Source organism: Caretta caretta, chromosome 6, assembly GCF_965140235.1.
Source record: "Caretta caretta isolate rCarCar2 chromosome 6, rCarCar1.hap1, whole genome shotgun sequence".
NCBI classification, from domain to species: Eukaryota; Metazoa; Chordata; order Testudines; family Cheloniidae; genus Caretta; species Caretta caretta.
Genome location: NC_134211.1, coordinates 9,898,682 through 9,925,067, shown reverse-complemented (window position 1 = coordinate 9,925,067; position 26,386 = coordinate 9,898,682). Strand labels below are relative to the sequence as shown.

At 49.7% G+C, this 26,386-nt stretch overlaps 1 protein-coding gene across 1 annotated transcript in view; it reads right to left on the bottom strand.

Moving 5' to 3' along the window:
* Positions 1-373: 373 nt before the first annotated feature.
* Positions 374-26,386, bottom strand: part of LOC125637942 (uncharacterized) — a 47,039-nt gene continuing 21,026 nt past the window's right edge. Inside the window, 5 exon segments of the mRNA XM_075129080.1 lie at positions 374-7,125; positions 7,128-8,044; positions 12,631-12,747; positions 14,938-15,067; positions 15,491-15,724. Coding sequence (XP_074985181.1) covers positions 6,985-7,125; positions 7,128-8,044; positions 12,631-12,747; positions 14,938-15,067; positions 15,491-15,724 — 1,539 coding nt within the window. The 3' untranslated portion in view covers positions 374-6,984.

Sequence of the window (26,386 nt, the reverse complement as noted above, 5' to 3'; positions counted from 1 at the left end):
TCTAAGCAAGTCCTTTTGCGCCGGCCTCTTGGTTCATGACTCTTGTCAAGGTTCCTTCCCCACCCTGAACACTAGGGTACAGATGTGAGGACCTGCATGAAAACCTCCTAAGCTTATTTTTACCAGCTTAGGTTAAAACTTCCCCATGGTACAAACTATTTACCTTTTGCCCTTGGACTTTCGCTGCCACCACCAAACGTCTAACACCAGTTACTGGGAAAGAGTTCGTTTGGAAAAGTCTTTCCCCCCAAAATCCTCCCAAATCTTACCCCCCCCCTTTCCTGGGGAAGGTTTGATAAAAATCGTCACCAATTTGCATAGGTGACCACAGACCCAAACCCTTGGATCTTAAGAACAATGAAAAAGCATTCAGTTTCTTAAAAAAAGAATTTTAATAGAAGAAAAAGTAAAAAGAATCACCTCTGTAAAATCAGGATGGTAAATAGCTTACAGGGTAATTAGATTCAAAATATAGAGAATCCCTCTAGGCAAAACCTTAAGTTACAAAAACAGAGACAAAAACAGGAGTCTACATTCCATTCAGCACAACTTATTTTCTCAGCCATTTAAAGAAAACAGAATCTAACGCATATCTAGCTAGATTACTTACTAAGTTCTAAGACTCCATTCCTGTTCTGTCCCCGGCAAAAGCATCACACAGACAGAGAGAGAGGCTTTGTTTCTCCCTCCCCCCAGCTTTTGAAAGTATCTTGTCTCTTCATTGGTCATTGTGGTCAGGTGCCAGCAAGGTTATCCTAGCTTCTTAACCCTTTACAGGTGAAAGGGTTTTTCCTCCGGCCAGGAGGGACCCCAAAAAGGTGTCTACCCTTCCCTTCACACTCATGATGCCCCCCAAATCAGATAGACTGAAACGCTGGCTGGGATTTCTTCCTGGAGCTCTAGGAGAAAAGAGTTAATAAGACACATGCACCTCTAAATATACTACAAAGTATATAAAGACTAACAATATTTTCCACATCTCAAGGATGATTTTAACCAGTTGATTCTGGGAAACTTTCACGGCAGAGTGCATCAGCCACTTTGTTAGAAGCTCCTGAGATGTGTTGGATGTCGAAATCAAAATCTTGGAGAGCTAAACTCCACCGAATAAGTTTTTTGTTATTTCCTGTGGCAGTATGAAGCCACTGTAGTGCAGCATGGTCGGTTTGCAGGTAGAAACCTCCTCCCCAAATGTATGGGTGTAGCTTTTCCAGAGCATAGACAATGGAGTAACATTCTTTTTCACTGACTTACCAGTTGCTTTCCCTCTCAGACAGCTTCTTGCTGAGAAACACTACAGGTTTGATCCAGTCCTTCCTGCATTGAAACTGCTCCCACACCACACTCGGACACATCAGTGGTTACTAGGAACGGTTTGTCAAAGTCTGGGGCCCTTAGTACAGGGTCAGACATGAGTGTCGCTTTAAGCTGGTTAAAGGCCTGCTGACACTCTTCGGTCCACTGAACGGCATTTGGCTGTTTCTTTTTGGTTAGGTCTGTGAGTGGGGCGGCGATTTGGCTGTATTGTGGCCAAGCCTAAGAAGGATTGAACTTGTTTCTTTGACTTTGGGACAGGCCACTTTTAGATTCCATCCACTTTGGCCTGTAGGGGGTTGATAGTTCCTTGACCCATCTGGTGTCACTCTGTTTAGGCCTATTTGACACTTCTTAGCCTTAACAGTTAGTCCTGCCTCCCTTATGCACTCAAAGACTTTTTGTAGATGTTCCAGGTGTTCTGCCCAGGAATCCGAAAATATGGCCACATCAAGGTAGGCGACTGCATCGTCTCCTAATCCCGCTAGGAGACCATCTACAAGTCTTTGGAAGGTGGCGGGTGCATTCCGCAGCCCGAAAGGGAGTACATTAAATTCATACAGCCCGACATGGATGGTGAAGGCTGACCTTTCCCTGGCGGATTCATCAAGCGGTATCTGCCAGTACCCCTTGGTTAAGTCCAAGGTAGAGATGAACTGGGCCCGTCCCAGTTTCTCTAATAGTTCATCTGTGCGTGGCATTGGATAGTTGTCTGGGCGAGTTACAGCATTGAGCTTACGGTAGTCCACGCAAAAATGTATCTCCTCATCTGGTTTGGGAACTAGAACCACTGGAGATGCCCATACACTGCCAGAGGGGCGGATTACCCCATCTGGAACATATCCTGGATCTCCCGTTCTATAGCAGTTTTAGCTTGAGGAGACACCCAGTAAGGTTGGACTTGGGTGAGCATTGGGTGAGCATTACCTGTGTCAATGGAGTGGTATGCCCGTTCAGTCAGTCCTGGGGTGGCTGAGAACGTCGGTGCATAGCTAGTGCACAGCTCCTGGATCTGTCGTTGCTGCATACGCCCAAGTGTCACGGAGAGGTTCACCTCTTCTACGCCACCCTCACTTTTCCCTTCGTAGTAGACACCTTCAGGCCACTCAGCGTCATCTCCTCCCTGGGCTGTAAACTGACAAACCTTTAATTCTCTGGAATAAAGGGCTTTAGAGAATTAATATGGTATACCTTAGGCTTTCGGTTAGAGGTGGGGAATGCTATGAGATAATTAACAGCTCCCAGGTGCTCCTGGACCGTGAACGGCCCTTCCCACAACACTTCCATTTTATGGGCCTGGAGCGCCTTTAAGACCATGACCTGGTCCCCTACTTTGAAGGAACGCTCTCTGGCATGTTTATCATACCAAGCCTTTTGCTCTTTTTGAGCATCCTGTAGGTTTTCTTTAGCAAGGGGTAGAGAGGTTCGGAGGGTGTTTTGTAGGTTGGTTACAAAGTCCAGAATGTTAGTTCCTGGAGAAGGTGTAAATCCCTCCCATTGCTGCTTCACCAACAGTAATGGCTCCTTAACCTCGTGGCCATACACAAGTTCAAAAGGTGAAAACCCTAAACTGGGATGTGGTACAGCTCTGTAGGCAAAGAGCAACTGCTGCAACACTAGGTCCCAATCATTGGAGTGCTCATTTACGAATTTACGTATCATGGCCCCCAAAGTTCCATTAAACTTCTCCACCATGCCATTTGTTTGATGGTGGTAAGGAGTGGCAACCAAGTGATTTACCCCATGAGCTTCCCAAAGGTTTTCCATAGTTCCTGCCAGGAAATTAGTTCCTGCATCTGGGAGGATGTCAGAGGGCCAACCTACCCTGTCAAAAATGTCTGCTAGTGCCTGGCACACACTTTTAGCCCTGGTGTTGCTTAGAGCTACTCTTCCGGCCATCGGGTGGCAAAATCCATGAAAGTCAGTATGTACTGCTTTCCTCTGGGTGTCTTTTTCGGAAAAGGACCCAGAATATGCACAGCTACTCACTGAAATGGAACTTCAATGATGGGGAGTGGCTGGAGAGGGGCTTTGACCTGGTCTTGGGGTTTTCCCACTTTTTGGCATACCTCACAAGACCGGACATAGGTAGAAACATCTTTGCCCATTCCCTCCCAGTGGAATGACCTCCCCAAATGGTCTTTGGTCCTGTTCACCCCAGCATGGCCACTAGGATGATCGTGGGCTAAGCTCAAGAGCTTAACCCAGTACTTAGTTAGAACGAACAACTGTCTCCGAGGATGCCAGTCTTCCTGGTGTCCACCAGAAAGAGTTTCCTTGTATAAAAGTCCTCTTTCTACAACAAACCTGGATCAATTAGAAGAGCTGAGAGGTGGTGGGTTGTTCCGTGCTGCCATCCAAGCTCTCTGGAGGCTTTCATCTGCTTCCTGTTCGGTCTGGAACTATTCCCTTGCTGCTGGAGACATCAGTTCCTCATTGGATTGTGGATTTATGCTTGGTCCCTCTGGAAGCGATGTAGGGGATGGGGCTGTTTCCGTTGATTGTGAACTGCTCTCCACTGGAGCACTATGTTAGGGTTCAGGCTCCGGCTGAGCCTCTTGTGTAGGGTTATCGGCTGCTGCCGGTTCAGGTTCGGTGGGGCCCTCTGGTGTTGGGGTTGCAAGTACTGGATTCAGTGCTGGCAATGGGTCTGGTGCTAGTTGTTCCGCGGGTTCCGGTTTGTCTGGGTCTCTGGGACTGGATCCACTACTGCTGTTGCAGACATTGGCCTGGTGTCCAGATCCATCACCTCTGACCAGGTCCTGGTAGAAGTTTCCGGAACAGAGCTAGGCGTGACAGTTTGTTTAGCCTGGCTGCGGGTGACCATTCCCACCCTCTTGGTTAGCTTCACACAATTGGCCATGTCTTCCCCCAACAGCATGAGGATGGGATAATCATCATAGACTGCAAAAGTCCATGTTCCTGACCAGCCCTTGTACTGGACAGGCAACTTGGCTGTAGGCAAATTGAAAGAGTTTGACTTGAAGGGTTGAATCGTCACTTGGATCTCTGGGTTGATTAAATTGGGGTCCACTAAGGAAGCATTGATAACTGACACTTGTGCTCCGGTGTCCCTCCACGCGGTGACCTTCTTCCTGCCCACACTCACTGTTTCCCTCCGCTCCAAGGGTATCTGGGAGGTATCTGGGCCTGAGGACCTCTAGTGTGATTCCGGTGCAATGAACTGTAATCTGTTGGGGTTCTTGGGGCAGTTGACCTTTACATGCTCCGGCTCGTTACATCTAACACATTGTCCAGCTGACAGGTCACTGGGGAAAAGTGGGTTGCTGGAGAACAGTGTGGCGGGACGATAAGGTGGCTGGAGGGTTCCTTGTGGGGTAGGTGGGGCCTTGGGCTGCCCCTGGTAGTAGGGTGTGGTCTGGGGTTGTCCCTTCTGGTATCCGCTCCAACTGCAACCAGTTTTTCTCTTTTCTGCCACCTCCCCGCATTTGGCTCCAATCTCCCCCACCTCGTTTACTGTTTTGGGCTTCCCATCTAGGATTTCCTCAGGAACACCCTCTAAGAACTGTTCCATTTGCATTAGGAAGGGCAAATCTTCTGAAGATTTAACACTTGCTCCTGATATCCAGGCATCCCAATGTTTCACAATGTGGTAGGCATGTTGGGTAAATGACACGTCTGGTTTCCACCGTAGGGCTCTGACCCGCTGACGAGAAGCCCCATTCTGACTCTCGCCTTGGTTTTAAACAGTTCATACTTGTTCATGTGTTCCTTAGGCATTTCAGTCACCACCTCAGCTAAGGGTCCACTGAGCTGTGGCCTCAGCTCTACCATGTATTGGTCTGTAGAGATGCTGTACCCAAGGCAGGCCCTTTTGAAGTTTTCTAAGAAGACCTCGGTATCATCGCCTGCCTTGTAGGTGGGAAACTTTCTGGGATGGGAAGTGGTACCTGGAGGCGGATTGCTAGGGTTTGTTGGTATATTCTGCTGAGTCTTTGCCTTCTCCATCTCCAGTGCATGCTTCCTCTCTTTTTCCTTCTTCTCCAGTTCTTTGGCCCTTGCTTCCATAGCTCTCCTGTGGGCAGCCTCTTGGTTCTTTTCTGCCTCTTTCGCAGCCTCCATTTCTTTATCCTTTGCCTACATTTCTCTCCTGTGGGCAGCTTCTAGGGCTTTTTCTGCCTCTTTCACTGCCTCCAGTCTGGCTAACTCCAATTAGTATTGTGTCTTGGTTTGTGTCATCTTTGCCTCTCTGTTTTTAACTAACTTTACACCCGAGAGTTAGAAATAAACAAAAAAAACCCAAAAAACCTTGGCTTGTAAAATTTTGCTGTGCTGTAATATGATACCTATATTTCCTGATAGTGATTGTCAGCCTACAGAAAAATCCTAAAAAAACAAAAACAAAAAACCCTAACACCTTTGTCTCCAGGCAAATAGATAGAAAACCCCTCTAGTTGATCTTAGGAAAAAAACAACTTCAGGTCTGTGAAGACTTGTAAATTTCCCTGCAGGAGGTTAACTACCCTATCTTTAGGTAGGGAAACTCCAGCTCGCCAAAGACAATTCCCTTTTGTCTCTGCTCTGGCCCCAAAGCAGGAAAAAATCCTAACTGCTTTCAGCTTAAAACCTGCTTTCCAGCAGCCCAAAGAAAAAAAAATTCTTTTCAAATCTGTGCTTCTGGTTCAAAAGAATCTCAAATTGATCTTAAATGATTTCAAGTTAATCCCACCGCTCTGCCACCATGTCAAGGTTCCCTCCCCACTCTGAACTCTAGGGTACAGATGTGGGGACCTGCATGAAAACCTCCCAAGCTTACTTTTACCAACTTAGGTTAAAACTTCCCCATGGTACAAACTATATTACCTTTTGCCCTTGTACTTTATCGCTGCCACCACCAAACGTCTAATGGATATATAACTGGGAAAGAGCCCGTTTGGAAACGTCTTTCCCCCCAAAATCGCCCCAAGCCCTACACCCCCTTTCCTGGGGAAGGTTTGATAAAAATCGTCACCAATTTGCATAGGCGAACACACACCCAAACCCTTGGATCTTAAGAACAATGAAAAAGCAATGAGATTCTTAAAAGAAGAATTTTAATAGAAGAAAAAGTAAAAGAATCACCTCTGTAAAATCAGGATGGTAAATACCTTACAGGGTAATTAGATTCAAAACATAGAGAATCCCTCTAGGCAAAACCTTAAGTTACAAAAAGAGATAAAAAACAGGAATATCCATTCCATTTAGCACAACTTATTTTCTCAGCCATTTAAAGAAAACAGAATCTAACGCACATTTAACTAGATTACTTACTAAGTTCTAAGACTCCATTCCTGTTCTGTCCCTGGCAAAAGCACCACACAGACAGAGAGAGAGGCTTTGTTTCTCCCTCCCCCCAGCTTTTGAAAGTATTTTGTCTCCTCACTGGTCATTTTGGTCAGGTGCCAGCGAGGTTATCCTAGCTTCTTAACCCTTTACAGATGAAAGGGTTTTTCCTCTGGCCAGGCGGGATTTTAAAGGTGTTTACCCTTCCCTTGATATTTATGACGGGGCCATTTAGGGATCTGGGGCAAAAATTGGGGATTGGTCCTGCTTTGCGCAGGGGGCTGGACTAGACGACCTCCTGAGGTCCCTTCCAACCCTGATATTCTATTCTATGATTCTATTCTATTCTAAAAATGAGTGTGGGCTCTGCGGCCAGGGATGAGGGGTTCAGGGGGTGGGACGGGGCTCAGGGCTGGGGCAGCTGTATGGCCACTCCCCTGTGTGCATGTGCTGGTGTAGTCTGAGGTTTGAGTTGTGTGCAAAGTCCTTGCTGCAGTAAGCACAGGCGTACGGCCGCTCCCCGGTGTGTGCGTGCGCTGATGGGTTCTCAGATGTGCGATCTGTGTAAACCCCTTGCCACAGTCAGCACAGCAATACGGCCGCTCCCCGGTGTGCGTGCGCTGGTGTATTTTCAGCTTTGAGCTCTCTGCAAAGGCCTTGCCGCAGTCAGAGCAGTAGTACGGCCGCTCCCTGGTGTGTGTGCGCTGATGGGTTCTCAGGTGTGCCATCTGTGCAAAGCCCTTGCCACAGTCAGTGCAGTGGTACGGCCGCTCCCCAGTGTGCGTGCGCTGATGGGTTCTCAGGTTTGCAATCTGTGCAAAGTCCTTGCCACAGTCAGTGCAGTGGTACGGCCGTTCCCCGGTGTGCGTGCGCTGGTGTATTCTCAGCTTTGAGCTCTCTGCAAAGCTCTTGCTGCAGTCGGCACAGTGGTATGGCCTCTTCCCGGTGTGCGTTCGCCGGTGGAGGGTCAGCATATTGGCACTGTTGAACCCCTTGTCGCAGTCGGTGCAGCGGTACGGCCGCTCCCCGGTGTGCGTGCGCTGGTGTGTTCTCAGGTGTGCGATTTGTGTAAAGCTCTTTCCACAGTCAGCGCAGTGGTAGGGCCGCTCCCCGGTGTGCGTGCGCTGGTGTATTTTCAGCTTTGAGCTCTCTGCAAAGGCCTTGCCGCAGTCAGAGCAGCGGTATGGCCTCTCCCTGGTGTGTGCACACTGGTGCTGGATGAGTCCGGAGGGTTTTCTGAACCTCTTGCCGCAGTCGATGCAGCGATGGCGACGCTGGCCCACGGGGAGTCTCTGGTGCGTAGCCAGGTCTGGTCTCTGACTGAGTTTACCCTGGGGATGGACTGTGTCCTGTGCATGGATCCCTCTGTGGGATGTGGAATCCTGCTTTCCTGCTGCACTCTCCCCACACTCAGACCATTTCCTCGTTCCGCCCGGGATCCCGTGCCCTGTTGGAGAGAGCAGAGGCAATCCCAGTGTTAGCTCACAGTTAAGGCTACAAGTTTGTCAAGGATAGAAAATGTCACGGATAGAGCGATTTCTCCATTTGTCCATGACTGTTTTTTGGATGGGTGCCTTACCCTGCAATGATGGCTCCTGTCCCACAGGGATAGACCCAACGCCTTGCACTGGACATTGAGACCTGGCCCGCGGGGTTCCAGTGCCACTCAGATTTGCCCCCACTCACATTCATGATGGTTGGGGGGGGGGCAAACTTCAGTGAATGGCCTTGCCACCCAGATCTTCTCTAGCCCACACCAACCACTCTGCACCAGGCTATGGTCAGGGTTGCAGTGCTGAGGGGGAGGGTGCTTTTTGGGAGGCTAGTGCCCTCTGGGCAGGGCAGGTTTTATTAAAAATCCTGGAGCAGTCACAGTAAATGTAGTGACCTGTGATTTTACTAAATTTACTTTAACTGCTCCATAATTTTTAATACAAAATTCCACGACAAATCTTCAACCTTAGTCACGGTGGTTCTACCCTACATTGTTTGTGCAGCGCCTAGCACCTGCTCCCACGTGTACCATGCACCTCTTGGGTCTCATTTTATGCTTAAATTGTAGCCTGCCCAGGATACAGGCAGCGCCTGGCACAGCGGGGCCCTGGTTTTGTTTTCAAACTTATTTTGTTTTTATTTTAACCAGAGGTGTTTATTTACCTGGTGCTGGTTCTTCACTTTCTCCTCTTATATAGCATGAGGCCTGTTTGCCAGTTTTTGTGCTGTTTTAACTACATTGGTTTGAAATTAGTTGAGGGGCTACAATCTCCTCATGTGGACGTACCGAGACTGGTTTAAAGCTGCTGAGAACAATGTAGCTTATTCCTGTGGGGGAGTGAGTCCTTTTCAAGGAATTCCTTTTAAAGAAGTCATTTAGCCTCTGCTTGATGTTTCATTCTTTGTGCAAAACTAAAACTAAACTAAAATCCTCAAGAGGGTGGGGTTTGGGGTTGAAGGGATGTAACCTGTCACTCAGGGTGTGTGATGTAACCTGAAAAACATGTTTGTATTGTTTTACAACCCAATCAGTGACAATGCTGTGCTGGAAAGTGAGAGTGGCCTTTGATCTACAGACAGTCACAGACACGTTAGGGCTGAGGGCTGTGCTAAGCATGGACACTGAAGCAATGCAAGTGACAACGATTTCATGCCACTGAGGCCACGTCTACACTACCCGCAGGATCGGCGGGTAGTGATCCATCTATTGGGGATCGATTTATCTTGTCTAGTGTAGATGCGATAAATGGATCCCCAATCGCTCTGCCGTCGACTCCGGAACTCCACCACTGCAAGAGGCGGAAGCAGAGTCGATGGGGGAGCAGTGGCCGTCGATCCCGCTGCGAGGACGCGAAGTAAGTGATTCTAAGTTGATCTAAGATATGTCAACTTCAGCTACGCTATTCTCGTAGCTGAAGTTGCGTATCTTAGATCGATCCCCACCCCCAATGTAGACCACGCCTGAGAGAGCAGGACTAGTGGGGATGTGACAAAGGCCATGCCACCTCCTCTCCCTCACACCCTGCCCATACACCAGGGTACTCCACGCCATGGCCTGTAGGACGATTTCGTCTGGCCCCCAAACGCATCAGCTTCCCCTGTAGCAGCTGCCTGGAACCCGGGGCAGTTTTAGCGCATTACAGTGAAGCTCTACAAGTGCCTGAGACCTGCTCTACAAATTGCATCCTCCATGTAGCGTCCCCTCACACTCATCGTACATGACTGATCCTGCTCTGCCTCGAGCCATTCCCAGCTTTCTCCTTATTCGCTGGGGAAGGTTTCTCCAGTCTGAGAGGTTATGTGCACAATGAACTGGCAGAGAGGGGGTGGGGTGGGAACCTGGAGAGGACAGCACCTTCTCTGCCGAGGGCCAGTGACTCTGGGATGCTCTCCCAGGCTGCGAGCAGGTTTTTGCCCTTCTCTGAGCTATATTTGGACCCACGTGCCCAGGGCCATAGGACACCAGCATTCATAACTTGAGAGAGGAGGGTCAGAGGCATGAAACTCATCTCAAAAATCTCTAGGACATCCCTTCCCTTGGTATGATTTTCTGAGGTGTGGGAAGCCTAGAAGAAGGTGATGTGGTCTATGGACCGGCAGGCTTGTATTTCTACCCAGGTGCTTTTCTTCTCCCCCCGCCTGTGCCAGATCCGCTGACACACACAGACGGATTTTAGCCTCACAGTCCCAATGCCCTCTCCATTACACAGGTGAGGAATCTGAGGCATGGTGGAGCTGTAATGACCCACTTCTAGAACTGAACCAATATGTAGGGACAAAATTAGAAAGGCCAGGGCTAAAAACAAATTAAACTAGCTAAGTATATAAAAGGGAACAAGAAAGCATTTTACAAATACATGGGAAGCAAGAGGAAGACCAAGGACAGGCTAGGCCCATTACTAAATGGAGGGAAAGACAATAAGAGAAAACGCAGCAATTGCCAAACTGTTAAATGCCTCCTTTGATTCAGTTTTCACCAAAAAAGTTAGCAGTGATCGGTCGACTAACATAGTGAACATTAGTGTCAACGGGGTAGGATCTGAGCCTAAAATAGGAAAAGAAATAGTTATGAATTTCTTAGACAAGATAGATGCCTTCAACTCAGCAGCGCCTGATGAAATACATCCTAGAATACTTAAGGATCTGGATGAAGAGATCTCCGAGCCATTAGCGATTATCTCTGAGAACTCCTGGAGGATGGTAGAGAAAACAGAGGACTGGAAAAAGGTAAATATAGTACCATCTATAGAAAGGGAAATAAGGACTACCCAGGGAATTATAAACCAGTCAGCTTAACTTCAGTACCTGGAAAGATAAGGGAGCAAGTAATCAAACATTCTATTTGTAAGCCCCTAGAAGGAAATAAAAGTAATACGTAACAGTCAACATGGATTTGTCAAGAACAAATTATGTGAAACTAACCTAATATCCTTCTTTGACAGGTAACAAGCCTTGTGGACAGGGTGGAAGCAGGACATGTCACAGCTTGACTTTTGTAATGCTTTTGATACTGTCTTCTCATAAACAAACTAGAGAAATATAGCCTAGGCAAACCTACTATAAGCTGTGTGTGCAACTAGTTGGAACACCACACTCAGAGAGTAGTTATTATTGTTCATAAATGAACCGCTAGACTATATTGAACGGGATCCCACAGGGATCTGTCCTGGCTCTAGTTCTATTCCATATCTTCATAAATGATTTGGACAATGGCATAGAGAGTACACTCAAAGTTTATGGATGATTCAAAGCTGGGAGGGGTGCAAGCCCTTTGGAGGACAGAATTAGAATTCAAAATGATCCTGACAAACTGGAGAAAAGGTCAGAATTAAATAGGATAAAATACAATAAGATCATACACAAAGTACTACACTTATGTAGGAATAATCAGTTACACAAATACAGAATGAGAAATGACTGCCTAGGAAACAGTACTGCAGAAAACCATCTGGGGTTATAGTGGATCACAGACTACATATGAGTCAACCATGGAATCGTTTTTTGGGGGAGGGGGAAAAAGCAAATATTCTGGGATGTATTAGCAGGAGTGTTGCATGCAAGATGCGAGAAGTAATTCTTCCACTCTACTCAGCACTGGTAAAGCCTCAGCTGGAGTACTGTGTCCAGTTCTGGACACCACACTTCAGAAAGGATATAGACAAACTGGAGAGGGTCAGAGGAGAGTAACAAGAATGATTAAATGTCTAGAAGACATGACCCACGAGGAAAGATTGAAAAAATTGGGTTTGTTTAGTCTGAAGAAGAGAAGACTGGTGGCGGGGGGGGGGGGGGGGGGTTGGGGGGGCAGAAGAAGGGGAGAGCTGATAACAGTCCTCAAGTACGTAAAAGGCTGTTACAAAGAGGAGGGTGAGAAATTGTTCTCCCTATCCACTGAGGCCAGGACAAGGAGCAATGGGCTTAAATTGCAGCAAGAGAGAGATTTAGGTTAGACATTAAGAAAAACTTCCAGACTCTACGGGTAGTTAAGCACTGGAACAAATTATCTAAGCAGGTTGTGAAATCTTCATCATTAGAGGTTTTTAAGAACAAGTGAGGCAGACACCTGTCAGGGATGATCTAGATAATACTTAGCTTTGCCTCAGTGCAGGGGACTGGACTAGATGACCGACTGAGGTCCCATCAAGTCCTACGTTTCTATGATTCAAGATATCAAGGCCAGACAGACTCATTGTACCCATCCAGCCTGGCTTCCTGCCTAACCCAGGGCAGAGAATCTCCCCCGCAGTGATTCCTGCCTCTGGCCCAGTAACTCCTGGCTGAGTTACAGCAGGGCTTTGAGAAAGAGACACCCCATCTCCACTGACAGACTCCCAGTGATGGAGAATCCAAGCTGCCATGAGGGGAGCTCTCCCAATGGTTCCTTCCCCTCCCAGATAAACACTGACCCCTAATTCCCAGCCTCCATTTGTCCCCTTCAGCTCCCAGACAGTGGAGCTCGCTCTGCCTTTGCCTTCTACATTAAGGAGCCTGCCACTAGCAGCTGTATAAATCAGAAGGGACTGGATTATTATGACTCACCTGAGGAGGGGCTCTCAGGCCCTGAGGTTTCCCTGGAGTCCTCGGCATCCTGGATCCAGAGCTCTGCCTCCCCTAGCTCGATCCGGTGGATTAAATCCGGTGTGGAACCTGAATAGCCTGTTTGGAGGGGAAAGAATCAATTTTATTAATAAAATTTTGGGGGCAGGGAATCATTTATATATTGGTGCAGCCCCGCACAACAGGGCCCCATCTCGATCAGGGTGTGTCTGCCGAGCACCTGGCATGATGGGACACTGACCTTGGATGCTGCTTCCGAGGAAAGCGCAAGAGATCCCAAGCAGGAGAATAAAGAAATAAGCCTTCCTTAGAGATTTCTTCTCATCTCCCACCAGGCAAGTTTAGTTCATACTCTGAAGTGCAACGTCTATGACCCATCTCAATTTGCAGTGGGGGGCCCAGTTTTAAATCCTTACTAGGGGAACTCTAGTAAGGTGATGATTTAACTGATGATGATGATTTGATGATTTAACTGGGAATTGATGATTTAACTGGGAATTGGTCCTGCTTCGAGCAGGGGGTTGGACTAGATGACCTTCTGGGGTCCCTTCCAACCCTTATATTCTATGATTCTATGAACTCCAGATGTTCCACAAAAAGTTCTCATCCTGCTAACATCTTGGCCTCCATGCTATCTTGTGGCAGTAAGTTCCATAGGACAACGGTGTTCTTTAACGAGTTGAAATATCATTGAACACCCCATTAACTCTGATTAAGAGACAGGGTGGATACAAAGTCCCCAACTACCCTCTCTCACTTACCCAACTGTCTCCTTAAAAATTTATGGTGGGGAAGACTTTGGAAGAAGGGAAGTTTAGTCCTTTGCCCTCTTATAGCTCAAATTCAACACTTGGCAGTACATCATTAAGGCATAAGCCACAACATGTGCCATGGCAGGTGTCACCAGGTGGCGCCATTCTACAAATCTGTCAGTTCTTTTGCTTAGGTTGCAAGCGTTGTTCTACTATACAGTTGTTAAATGTATGATGCGTGTTCTTTTCAGGGAGGTTGGGAGCTGCTGCAAGCAGCAGATGTGTTTTCTCCCTGCCTTATTTTTCTAGCTAGAGTCAGTTCCTGAGGCAGAGTTGCTGCCATCGGTGTCTGGCCGGGATTCCTGGAAGAGGTTGTCGTTCACGTGACTGTTTGCTACCATGGCTGTGCCAGGACTGAGGTACGTAATGCAAGTAAACAAGTTACACTGAGGGCTTGGCTACACTTGCAGATGTAGAGCGCTGGGAGTTAAACCAGCCCTCGGAGAGCGCAGTAGGGAAAGAGCTGCAGTGTGTTCACACTGTCAGATTCAAGCGCACTGGCGTGGCCGCATTAGCAGCTCTTGCAACGCCACAAAGAGCAGTGCATTGTGGTAGCTAGCCCAGTGTGCAAGTGGCTGCAGCGTGCTTTTCAAATGGTGTGTGTGGGTGGGTGGGTGGAGTGTGACAGGGACTGTGTTGTGGGTAAGTGGGGGGAGAGAGAGTTGGTTTTGGGGGGGCAGAGAGTGTGTCAGCATGCTGTCTTGTAAGTTCAGACAGCAGCAGACTCCCCCCCCACCCCATCGCACACACTCACAGCAAGCAGCATTCCACAGGAATGGTTGCTTTGTCCCGGAGCAGGTAAGCAGCCAGCTGTCAGAAATGGAGCTTTGAAAGGGCACATCCGCATTCCTACAGCCAAGTTCACAACAATGGGAAGAGTGGCCACTTGACTTAAGGGGATTATGGGACGTTTCCAGAGGCTGATCACAGCACAGTAATGCAACATGTCGTCCACACTGACGCCCGGGCGTTTCAGCCGAGGCGCAGCAAGCATTGGGCTTCTCGTGGAGGTGGATTACCAGGAGCGCTCCGGCTGCAGAGTCCAGGTGCTGTAAGAGCCTTGCCAGTGTGGACAGGTCGGGAGTTAGGGCGCCCGGGGCTGCTTTAATGCGCTCTAACTTGGAAGTGTAGCCAAGCCCTAAGATTAGCCCCAGGCTCTATAGCAGCGGAGTCCAATACGTTCGCCACTAGCCACATGTGCCTAATAGGCTACTGAATTGTGGCTAATGCAAGTGGCTTTTTTATAATGTGGCTAAGAAGAAAAATTCAAAACCACAAGTGTGGCTCGCAGCATGGCTAGCATGGAATTTCTATTGGACACCACTGCTCAATAGTCCTGATTTCTGCTTCAACAGGAAGCCGACCTGAAAGGGGCCAACATTTGCCAACACTCGACCACGGGGTGGCACATGGCAGCTGAGGCATCAAGGGAATCCAAACGTTTCACAGCTATGAGTAGAGATAAATCGGTCCTTACCCAAGGAAACGAGGGCCTGGTAATTCCTCAGCATCTGGTCCCGGTACAGCTGCTTCTCTGGCCGGGATAAGAGCTCCCACTCCTCCCGGCTGAAATACAGAGCCACGTCCTCAAACGCCACCCGCAGCTGCTGGCACAAGCGTTACACACTCAGCACCCTCCGCGCCAGCCCCAGCCCGGGCTCTCAGCAGGGGACGCGGGTTCTAGGGCAGCGGCTCCCGGGGAACCCCCAGCCCAGCAGCTGTGACCCAGGGAGACCCCCCCGCACAGCCCCCCGGGGACTCGGGGTAAAGGGGTCGCGCCTGGCTCCGCATGTCCGCCTGGCTTTGTGGGTGGGTCCTGGGGCCCCAAAGCCGCTCCCCGGCCCCAGCGCTCCGCCTGCTGCAGCCCCTGACCCCCGGGCTGCGCTGGTGCAAAGCGGGAGCCCGGACCCTGCCTCGCCGCGCTGATCCGCTCCCAGCCCCGGGGTCACTAGCGCGGGAGGGACCCGGGTCCCAGCCCACAGCCGGGACCAGCCAGTGCCCGGCCGGGGAGTCCCCGCCCCGCGTCCTACCTGCGCCGGCCCCGCTGCAGCCATCGCCGGGCTCGGCTCCGGCCCGGGCAGCGACCTCCCGCCCGGGCAGCGACTTCCCGCCCCGCGGCTGGTGCCTCCCCGAAACCGACTGGCCCGCCTAGGGCTGCAGCCGGGACCCGCCCTGCGCAGGGGCCGGGCTGGGACCCAGGTGTCCGGGAAGGCCCCGCCCCGCTCCAACCCTGCCGCGCTCCCCGCCCGCGCCTGCGCCGCCAGCTCCAGCAGCCGGGGGAGGCCCCAGCGCAGGGACTTTCTGGATCAGCCCCCCGGACGCCTGGGTCCCGAGTCCGGCCGCCGGGGGCGCTCGCGGCACCTGGAGCCCCAGTGGCAGGAGCCCGTAAGGGGGCAGCTCGGTCCCCGCCCCTGGGCTGTGCGTGGGGCCGTAGGGAGCTGGCTAGGGCGGGGGCTTGGGAGCCCCGATTCCTGGGTTCTTTCCTGGCTCTTGGAGAGGAGTAAGGATCAGTGGGGACAAGAGGGCTCAGGCCAGGCTGTGCAGCTTGTCAGTCTCTCAGTAATGGTATGTCTACACTGCGAAGTTGTCAACAAAACATTTGTCTTTCACGGGTACTTAAAAAAGCCCCCTCCACGAAAGACAAAAATTTTGCCCGACGCAAGTGGCAGTGTGAACGCGGCTTTGTCGGCAGGAGCGCTGTCCTGCCGACAAAGCTAATGCCGCTGGTAGGGCTGGAAGAATTTGGCAGCAAAAGACCCCCTCAAAGATTCTAGTAGATTGGTGAGGCACAATTTCCCTTTACTAAAACCATGTTGACTCTTCCTCAACAAATTATGTTCATCAATATGTCTGACAATATTGTTCTTTGTTATAGTTTCAACCAGTTTGCCTGGTACTGAAGGCAGGCTTACAGGCCTGTAATTGCTGGGAGCATCTCTGGAGCCCTTTTTAAAAGTTAGCGTCACATTAGCTATCCTCCAGTCATTTGGTACAGAAGCTGATTTAAATGATAGGTTACATACCACAGTTAGTAGTTCTGCAATTTCACATTTGAGTTCCTTCAGAGCTCTTGGGTGAATTCCATCTGGTCCTGGTGACTTGTTACTGTTCAATTTATCAATTTGTTCCAAAACCTCCTCTAGTGATACCTCAATCTGGGACCGTTCCTCAGATCTGTCACCTAAAGAGAATGGCTCAGGTGTGGGAATCTCCCTCACATCCTCAGCCGTGAAGACCGATGCAAAGAATTCATTTAGTTTCTCCGCAATGGCCTTATCGTCCTTGAGTGCTCCTTTTGCACCTCGATCGTCCAGTGGCCCCACGGGTTGTTTAGCCGGCTTCCTGCTTCTGATGGACTTAAAAAAAAAATTGCTATTACTTTTTGAGTCTTTGCTAACTGTTCTTCACATTCTTTTTTGGCCTTCCTAATTGTGTAGTGTGTGTGTCTTTCAGGAGGGCTGCACCATGTGTGTTACAGGAGCTCACACCTGTGTCTCTGCCCAGCGCCATGGGGAGGGCAGCTGCCCCATACAGATGCCCTGTTTTGACCTCGGTGCTGGCGCCCTGGCTGTGTGCCCCTGTCCTCCCGCCCATTGAGCCAGGCCTTCCGCCCCCCTGGCCACAACAAATGGTCCAAGGTAAAACGCATCAAGGGCCCGCAGGATGCCGAGCACAGCCGGTGTAGTGTAGGAAACTGCTCTCTGTAGGAATATGCTATTTAGGGTGCACTCAGCAGGCTCACACAAACAGAGCATGCTCACTAACATCTGCTGAAGCCACTGCCCTTCACCCTGCCCTTATTAGCCATAAGATTCTGCTGACTGCTTTTAACAGGAGTTAAAAAGGGGCAAAGGGGGGCAAATCGGAGGAAGGGGGTGGCCAGGGTCTGAGCAGGGGGTGAAACTTGACTGGTCAGGGGGGTCAAGCAGCTGGAGGCAGGGTTAGGGTAGGGGCTGAAGGCAAAATCAGGGATGGGGTGGAGAGGTGACAAGTTAAGCCCAGGGTGAGGAGGTGCCAGAGGGTGTCAGAGGGCAAAACCCCGGCACAGGCAGAGGCAGAGGGGGTAACAGTTACCCCGGTGGACTGAGACACCAGTGTTTGCAAAAATAGGGTGGGGGGAACAGAGGGGCTTTTCTATTTCCCCTCCCACAGACTGGGCTTCCCAGGGCTGGGTTCTTAAAGGCACGGGCATTCCAATGTCTTTTCTTAAAGGCACGGGCATCCGAATGCCCGGTCACTGCAGCTCCTCTTTGACGTAACCTACTGAGGTGCTGCAGCAGGAGACTTAATTCAATGAAACCGGGCGTTCCCTACCCCCCAGAGGGCTGTACACCCCCCCTCAATTTCCCCAACAGTCCCGTCGTGTCCCCCCCGCCAGTGGTCAACTAGTTACATGCAGTGTTGCCAGTTTAGTCATTGGCTCGAAACTTGAATTGAAATTGAAACATGAATACACACTTTAAAAAAAAGTCAATAAGGCTTTCTGCATGTTGATGCAGTCCAGAGGATTGGAGTTTTGCAGCCTTTTCGCAGTTTGTCATTCTGCATTGGCTTTGCTGATGAAGCTGGCAAACCAGGCTCCTCCACATTTACTATATAAATCCATGGTATGCTCACATAGAATCATAGAATCATAGAATATAAGGGTTGGAAGGGACCCCAGAAGGTCATCTAGTCCAACCCCCTGCTCGAAGCAGGACCAATTCCCAGTTAAATCATCCCAGCCAGGGCTTTGTCAAGCCTGACCTTAAAAACCTCTAAGGAAGGAGATTCTACCACCTCCCTAGGTAACGCATTCCAGTGTTTCACCACCCTCTTAGTGAAAAAGTTTTTCCTAATATCCAATCTAAACCTCCCCCACTGCAGCTTGAGACCATTACTCCTCGTTCTGTCATCTGCTACCATTGAGAACAGTCTAGAGCCATCCTCTTTGGAACCCCCTTTCAGGTAGTTGAAAGCAGCTATCAAATCCCCCCTCATTCTTCTCTTCTGCAGGCTAAACAATCCCAGCTCCCTCAGCCTCTCCTCATAAGTCATGTGTTCCAGACCCCTAATCATTTTTGTTGCCCTTCGCTGGACTCTCTCCAATTTATCCACATCCTTCTTGAAGTGTGGGGCCCAAAACTGGACACAGTACTCCAGATGAGGCCTCACCAATGTCGAATAGAGGGGAACGATCACGTCCCTCGATCTGCTCGCTATGCCCCTACTTATACATCCCAAAATGCCATTGGCCTTCTTGGCAACAAGGGCACACTGCTGACTCATATCCAGCTTCTCGTCCACTGTCACCCAGCTTCTCGTCCACTGTCACCCCATCTTGAATACTGTGTGCAGTTCTGGTCATCCCATCTCAAAAATGATATACTGGAGTTGGAAAAGGTACAGAGAAGGGCAACAAAAATGATTAGGCTTATGGAACAGCTTCTATATGAGGAGAGATTAAAAAGACTGGGGGACTTTCCGGCTTGGAAAAGAGACTATGGAGCCGGGGGGGGGGGGGGGGGGGGGGGAGAGTGTCTATAAAATCTTGACTGGTGTGGAGAAAGTGAAAAGCTCCCTCACATAACACAAGAACTAGGGGTCACCCAATGACATTAATAGACAGCAGGTTTAAAACAAACAAAAGGAAGTACTTCTTCACACAACATACAGTCAACCTGTGGAACATTTTGCCAGGGGCTGTTGTGAAGGCCAAATCTAGAACAGGATTCAAAAAAGAACTAGATAAGTTAATCAAGGATATGTCCATCAATGGCTATTCGCCAGGATGGGCAGGGATAAACACCATGCTCTGAGAGCCTCTGTTTTCCCAAAGCTGGGAGTGGATGACCAGGGATGGATCACTCAATAATTGCCCTGTTCTGTTAATTCCCCTTGAAGCACCTGACATTGGCCACCCTCGGAAGACAGAGTACCGGGCTAGATGTTCTGACCCAATATGGCCGTTCTTATGTAAAAATTAATTATAATATAATAAAAATGTTTGGTACAGAAACTCCCAACACCAGCCAAAATCGATCACTTGGGCAACACAGCTCTGTCTGCTGGATACCTAGGCAGAGTAGGTGAGTTCATGTAAATACAGTCTGGTCCTGAAGCCTTCCCCCCACCCCGGCTCATCACTAGCTGTCAGGGGAGAGCTCACTCAGACCTTGCTTACAAACCATTATTTTAAATTATAAGGTTGGCCAACATTGCCAAAACCAATGCGCCAATATTGTCAGCAAAAACAGCTGTGTGAGGAAGCTAGTCTTTGTTCAGACTTTTCAAACCTATTATACTTTTTCAGGTACAAGTATTTTATCATCCATTGTATCTGCTTTTAAAGTGTGTATTCACGTTTCAATTTCAATTCAAGTTTCCAACCAATGACTAAACTGGCAACACTGCACGTAACTAGTTGACCACTGGTGGGGGGGGGGGGCTGTTGGGGAAATTGAGGGAGGGGTGTACCCCCTGGGGGGGTAGGGAAGTCATAGATGAGATTTTCTCCATTAGGATCATAGACTATCAGGGTTGTCCTGGTTTCACTGAATTAAGTCTCCTGCTGCAGCACCTCAGTAGGATACATCAAAGAGGAGCTGCAGTGACCTGGCATTCAGATGCCTGGGCCTTTAAGAACCCAGCCCTGGGAAGCCCAGTCTGTGGGAGGGGAAATAGAAAAGCCTCTCTGCTCCCCCAACCCCATTTTTGCAAACAGTGGTGTCTCAGTCCACGAGGGTAACTGTTACCCCCTCTGCCCCTGCCTGTGCTGGGGTTTTGCCCTCACCCTGGGGTTAACTCGTCTCCTCCCCCACCCCCATCCCATCAGCCCCTACCCTAACCCTGCCTCCAACTGCTTGACCCCCCTGTACCTTGTGCATGGGCAGTAGGAGCCCACTAGAGGGCAGCCAGCTCCTTGTCCTTGGGCTGTGGGGCCTCGCTGTGCCTTGGGGAGCTGGCTAGAGCAGGGTGCTGGGAGCCCAGATTCCTGGGTCCGCCCTTGGCTCTGGGAGGGGAGCGGGGACTAGTGGGTACAAGAGGGCCCAGGCCAGGCTGTGCAGTGTGTGTGTCACAGTAAGGGACAGGTCGGGCTGTGTGGTGTGTTTGTTGCTCGGCTGTGTGATGTTGGTGTGTGTGTTATAGGAGATCACACCCCAGCTGTGTAATGTGTGTTAGAGGAGCTCCCACCCAGCAGGGTGCCGTGTGTGTGTGTATATATGTGTTTGTTTCAGGAGCTCTCACCCAGTGCCCATGGCACTGCCCGGATCCATGGGGATCCCCATACAGATGCCATGTTCTGTCCTTGGTGTTGGTGCCCTCGCTGACTGCCCAGCCCCCCGTCCGGCTGCCCCTTTCCCCACCCATTGGGCCAGGCCCTGCACACCCTGGGTGCTACCCTCGCGGGCCACAACAAATGGTCAATGTCAAAAACACCAAGGGCACCCTGAGGCCTGCGGGATGCCGAGCGCAGCCGGCTCTTCCAGAAGCTCGCCATGCTGCTGCACTTCATGGTGAAAGACATGCAGAGGGGAATGGGAGATGGATCCTGTGTGTTGCAAAGCCCCAGCCAGATGGGGGTGCTACAGAGCCCTGCCAGCCCAGCCTTGACCACTAGCACTGACCTTGTTGCCCATAACCCCAGCACCCCCTAACCTCTGTTAACCCAAGGCCAGCATCCTCCCTGGCTGCTGGAGAAGAGGATACTGGTCTGTGGGGTAATGTCTCTCCCATTCTCATCCTTCCTCCACTGGACCTTTCCTCTGTCTCACACCTCCCCTAAAGTGGCTGGGTCTGTGCCCCACTCTAGCAGCTGCTTCACGTAAGAGGGGGGCAGCCCAGTCCCTGTGGTTCAGGTGTCCTGAGGTAACAGCTAACAGAGATGAAGAGAAGGACAGGTGGTTTGGGGCAGGGAGGATCACCAGGGGCCTCAGGACTGCTGGGTTCCATCCCCAGCTCTGCAAGGGAGATAGTGGGTTATAGCAGGGGGGTCTCAGAATCAGGATGCCTGGATTCTATCCCTGGCTTTGGGAGGGGAGTGGAGGCTAGTGGGTTAAAGCAGTGGGGGCTGGGAGCCAGGACTGCCCTGGAATGGGATCTCAGCCACTTTTCCCTTGTGATGCTCTTTCTGTCCTGTTGCAGAGCGGGGACCCAACCCTGATCTCAACACCAGCCTAGCCAATATCAACAAGCAGTGCCGGAGCAAGAGCATCCATTGAGGCAGCCATCAAGGGAGGGGTACGTAGCCGGGTCCTGCCAGCCCAGCTCATGGGGCACAGGGGCTCATGGGCTGCAGCCTTGCTGCATTCTCTGGGTCAGGCCATGCCATGTCGATGGGCATTGGGAGCCTTGAATGAGGGAATGAAGCTGGGCTGGTGGCTACAGTGCTGAGCTGGGCTACAGGACTCCTGGTTTCTAATCCTAGCTCTGCACTTGCCACTCTGTGACCTTGGGCAAATCACTTAGGTAACAGGGAATTGCCAGATTGGATCAGAGCAGAGGTCTGTCCACTTCTGTGTCCAGTACCAGAGGCTGCAGAGGCAGGTTTAAGAACACTGCAGTAGCAGCTGTGGGGGATAATAATGCTATGCCAGGACACATCTTGGTCTGTAATAGTAACAATCAGCTCGAGCCCTGAAGCAGGAGGTTTAATATCCCTGCCAGAATTTGGTTACATTAACTATTCCAGCTCTGGATGTTCTTGTGGTCCATAGAAATATCCAGACCCTCTTTGAATCTTGCTAAATTCTTGCCCTCTGTGACATCCTGTGGCAGTGAGTTACACAGGATAACCACCCATTGTGTGAAAAAGTATTTCCTATCATCAGCTTTGAATTTCCCACGTTTTATTTCACTTAACATCCTCTAGTCATTGTATTATGAGGAGAGATGATTGGGAAATAGAATGTCCATCCCGTGGGAAATTCTGACACTTCTAAATTTGTTTTCCTTCTGAATCGGATCAAAAATTGAAATGTCAACATTTTTAGTGGAAAGAAAATTCAGAAAAAAACCCAATTCAGAAACATTGAATTATTTCCTTTCACTAATGTCAAAACCTTCTAATTTAATAGAAAACGTTGACTCTGCATTAAAATGAATAGAATGGAAAATTGGAATGAACTGGAACAATAGTCAAAATAAAATGTTACATTAGCAAAACAATTCTTTTAGATCATTGAAATAAACTGAGGAAATTGAAACCTCTTGATGCCACCTGGCAAAGAGGGGGTGCATAGGGATTAAAGGCATCCCCATGGTCTGATATTTACATAATGGTGTGACAGAATATACTCCTGTAGTCACACCTTACTCATTATTGTGATAAACTTTGTACAAGGCATGTCTTCGGAAGTATCATTTGAAAACTCATTCCTTGCTGAGCAGTAATACAGTATCATGGTAAAATGCATGTAGCACGTTATAGTTAAAGTTCTGAACATAAGCTGAGAGCATGACTGACGTGTGTTTCCCAGATAAGTCTGGGGAATGGCTAAGCCAGGTTCTCAGACACAAAGGGCAAACTGAGGCCCCAGCTGGGTGCCAACAAAGGGTTGAGCATGGCTGGCGCAAGTGCTAGAGGAGCCAACTAGGGGGGGCGCTTTTCTTGACCTGCTGCTCACAAACCGGGTAGAATTAGTGGGGGAAGCAAAAGTGGATGGGAATCTGGGAGGCAGTGACCATGAGTTGGTTGAGTTCAGGATCCTGACACAGGGAAGAAAGGTAAGCAGCACGATACGGACCCTGGACTTCAGGAAAGCAGACTTCGACTCCCTCAGGGAACGGATGGCCAGGATCCCCTGGGGGACTAACTTGAAGGGGAAAGGAGTCCAGGAGAGCTGGCTGTATTTCAAGGAATCCCTGTTGAGGTTACAGGGACAAACCATCCCAATGAGTCGAAAGAATAGTAAATATGGCAGGCGACCAGCTTGGCTTAATGGTGAAATCTTAGTGGATCTTAAACATAAAAAAGAAGCTTACAAGAAGTGGAAGGTTGGACATATGACCAGGGAAGAGTATAAAAATATTGCTCGGGCATGTAGGAATGTTATCAGGAGGGCCAAATCGCACCTGGAGCTGCAGCTAGCCAGAGATGTCAAGAGTAACAAGAAGGGTTTCTTCAGGTATGTTGGCAACAAGAAGAAAGCCAAGGAATGTGTGGGCCCCTTACTGAATGAGGGAGGCAACCTAGTGACAGAGGATGTGGAAAAAGCTAATGTACTCAATGCTTTTTTTGCCTCTGTTTTCACTAACAAGGTCAGCTCCCAGACTGCTACGCTGGGCATCACAAAATGGGGAATAGATGGCCAGCCCTCTGTGGAGATAGAGGTGGTTAGGGACTATTTAGAAAAGCTGGACGTGCACAAGTCCATGGGGCCGGACGAGTTGCATCCGAGAGTGCTGAAGGAACTGGCGGCTGTGCTTGCAGAGCCATTGGCCATTATCTTTGAAAACTCGTGGCGCACCGGGGAAGTCCCGGATGACTGGAAAAAGGCTAATGTAGTGCCAATCTTTAAAAAAGGGAAGAAGGAGGATCCTGGGAACTACAGGCCAGTCAGCCTCACTTCAGTCCCTGGAAAAATCATGGAGCAGGTCCTCAAAGAATCAATCCTGAAGCACTTGCATGAGAGGAAAGTGATCAGGAACAGCCAGCATGGATTCACCAAGGGAAGGTCATGCCTGACTAATCTAATCGCCTTCTATGATGAGATTACTGGTTCTGTGGATGAAGGGAAAGCAGTGGATGTATTGTTTCTTGACTTTAGCAAAGCTTTTGACACGGTCTCCCACAGTATTCTTGTCAGCAAGTTAAGGAAGTATGGGCTGGATGAATGCACTACAAGGTGGGTAGAAAGCTGGCTAGATTGTCGGGCTCAACGGGTAGTTATCAATGGCTCCATGTCTAGTTGGCAGCCGGTATCAAGTGGAGTGCCCCAAGGGTCGGTCCTGGGGCCGGTTTTGTTCAATATCTTCATAAATGATCTGGAGGATGGTGTGGATTGCACTCTCAGCAAATTTGCGGATGATACTAAACTGGGAGGAGTGGTAGATACGCTGGAGGGCAGGGATAGGATACAGAGGGACCTAGACAAATTGGAGGATTGGGCCAAAAGAAATCTGATGAGGTTCAATAAGGATAAGTGCAGGGTCCTGCACTTAGGACGGAAGAACCCAATGCACAGCTACAGACTAGGGACCGAATGGCTAGGCAGCAGTTCTGCGGAAAAGGACCTAGGGGTGACAGTGGACGAGAAGCTGGATATGAGTCAGCAGTGTGCCCTTGTTGCCAAGAAGGCCAATGGCATTTTGGGATGTATAAGTAGGGGCATAGCGAGCAGATCGAGGGACGTGATTGTTCCCCTCTATTCGACATTGGTGAGGCCTCATCTGGAGTACTGTGTCCAGTTTTGGGCCCCACACTTCAAGAAGGATGTGGATAAATTGGAGAGAGTCCAGCGAAGGGCAACAAAAATGATTAGGGGGCTGGAACACATGAGTTATGAGGAGAGGCTGAGGGAGCTGGGATTGTTTAGCCTGCAGAAGAGAAGAATGAGGGGGGATTTGATAGCTGCTTTCAACTACCTGAAAGGGGGTTCCAAAGAGGATGGCTCTAGACTGTTCTCAATGGTAGCAGATGACAGAACGAGGAGTAATGGTCTCAAGCTGCAGTGGGGGAGGTTTAGATTGGATATTAGGAAAAACTTTTTCACTAAGAGGGTGGTGAAACACTGGAATGCGTTACCTAGGGAGGTGGTAGAATCTCCTTCCTTAGAGGTTTTTAAGGTCAGGCTTGACAAAGCCCTGGCTGGGATGATTTAACTGGGAATTGGTCCTGCTTCGAGCAGGGGGTTGGACTAGATGACCTTCTGGGGTCCCTTCCAACCCTTATATTCTATGATTCTATGATACATTTCTGCAGGCAAACCAGGGATTGGGAGTGTGTTGGGGTCACCCTGCGATAATAATCCAGGCTGGTGAGAGCCAAGGAGTGGCTAGCTGGCTGGCTGCAGCACACACAGACGTAGCTGGGAGGGACCTGCATGCTGGTGGCGGCTTGTGAGCAGTCCAGGTTGGAGGCTAGAGCAGCAAAGCAGTGTAAAGGGCACCCAGGTTACAGGGCAGGGGTGACACAGCCCCTCACTTCCTGGTCTGGATTTGTACCCCAGTGTGTCACAAATGGTTCACCTGAGGGTGGCATGTAAGATTTCTAATGAAAGCTTGTGTTGCAATGAGCATCGTAATCATTGTGAAATGCTTGTACAGAGACAATGTAAGGAGTTAGATATCGATACTGCAAACCATGTTCTTAAGGTCTGCAACTTGGGCAGCTGGTCACCAGAAAAGATGAAAACAAGGTTTTCTTGGGACAAAAGATGTTTATCGTTCTACCTGTTTACATGTGAATTGATGGGTGGGGAGCCCCAGGGAGGCAACGGGAGTCTGGGGAAATGGCTGGGGAGCCCCAAGGAGGCAGCACTGGCCTGGGGGATGGGTGGGGAGCCCCAAGGAGGCAGTGGTGGCCAGGGGCAATGCGGGGAATGGGTATGAAGCCCAGGGAGGCAGCAGGGTCAAGGGAAAAGGGGAGGTGGGGTGGGGGGAACTGGGGGAGGCAGTAGGAGCCAGGGGAAATGGGAAGATGAGGGGAATACAAGTGCAGTTCCCCTGAAACTGACAGTATTGTATTTCATTTTTTCTAAAGGCCCTCACCCGGCAGAGTACTTCAGTGGGCTTAAATCCAAGCACTTGAGCACTACCATTGATTTCATTGGGACTAATCACATGTTTATAATTGACCATATGCTTAAGAGTTTGCTGGACTGGGGCCTTAATGTTGGAATATATTGAGTAATAATTATGAACTGGAAAGTCACACTTTGTAACGTTAACGTTAATAACGTTAATAGCAAAAGGAGGTCCGTTGTGAAGCTTTGATCCAAATTCAA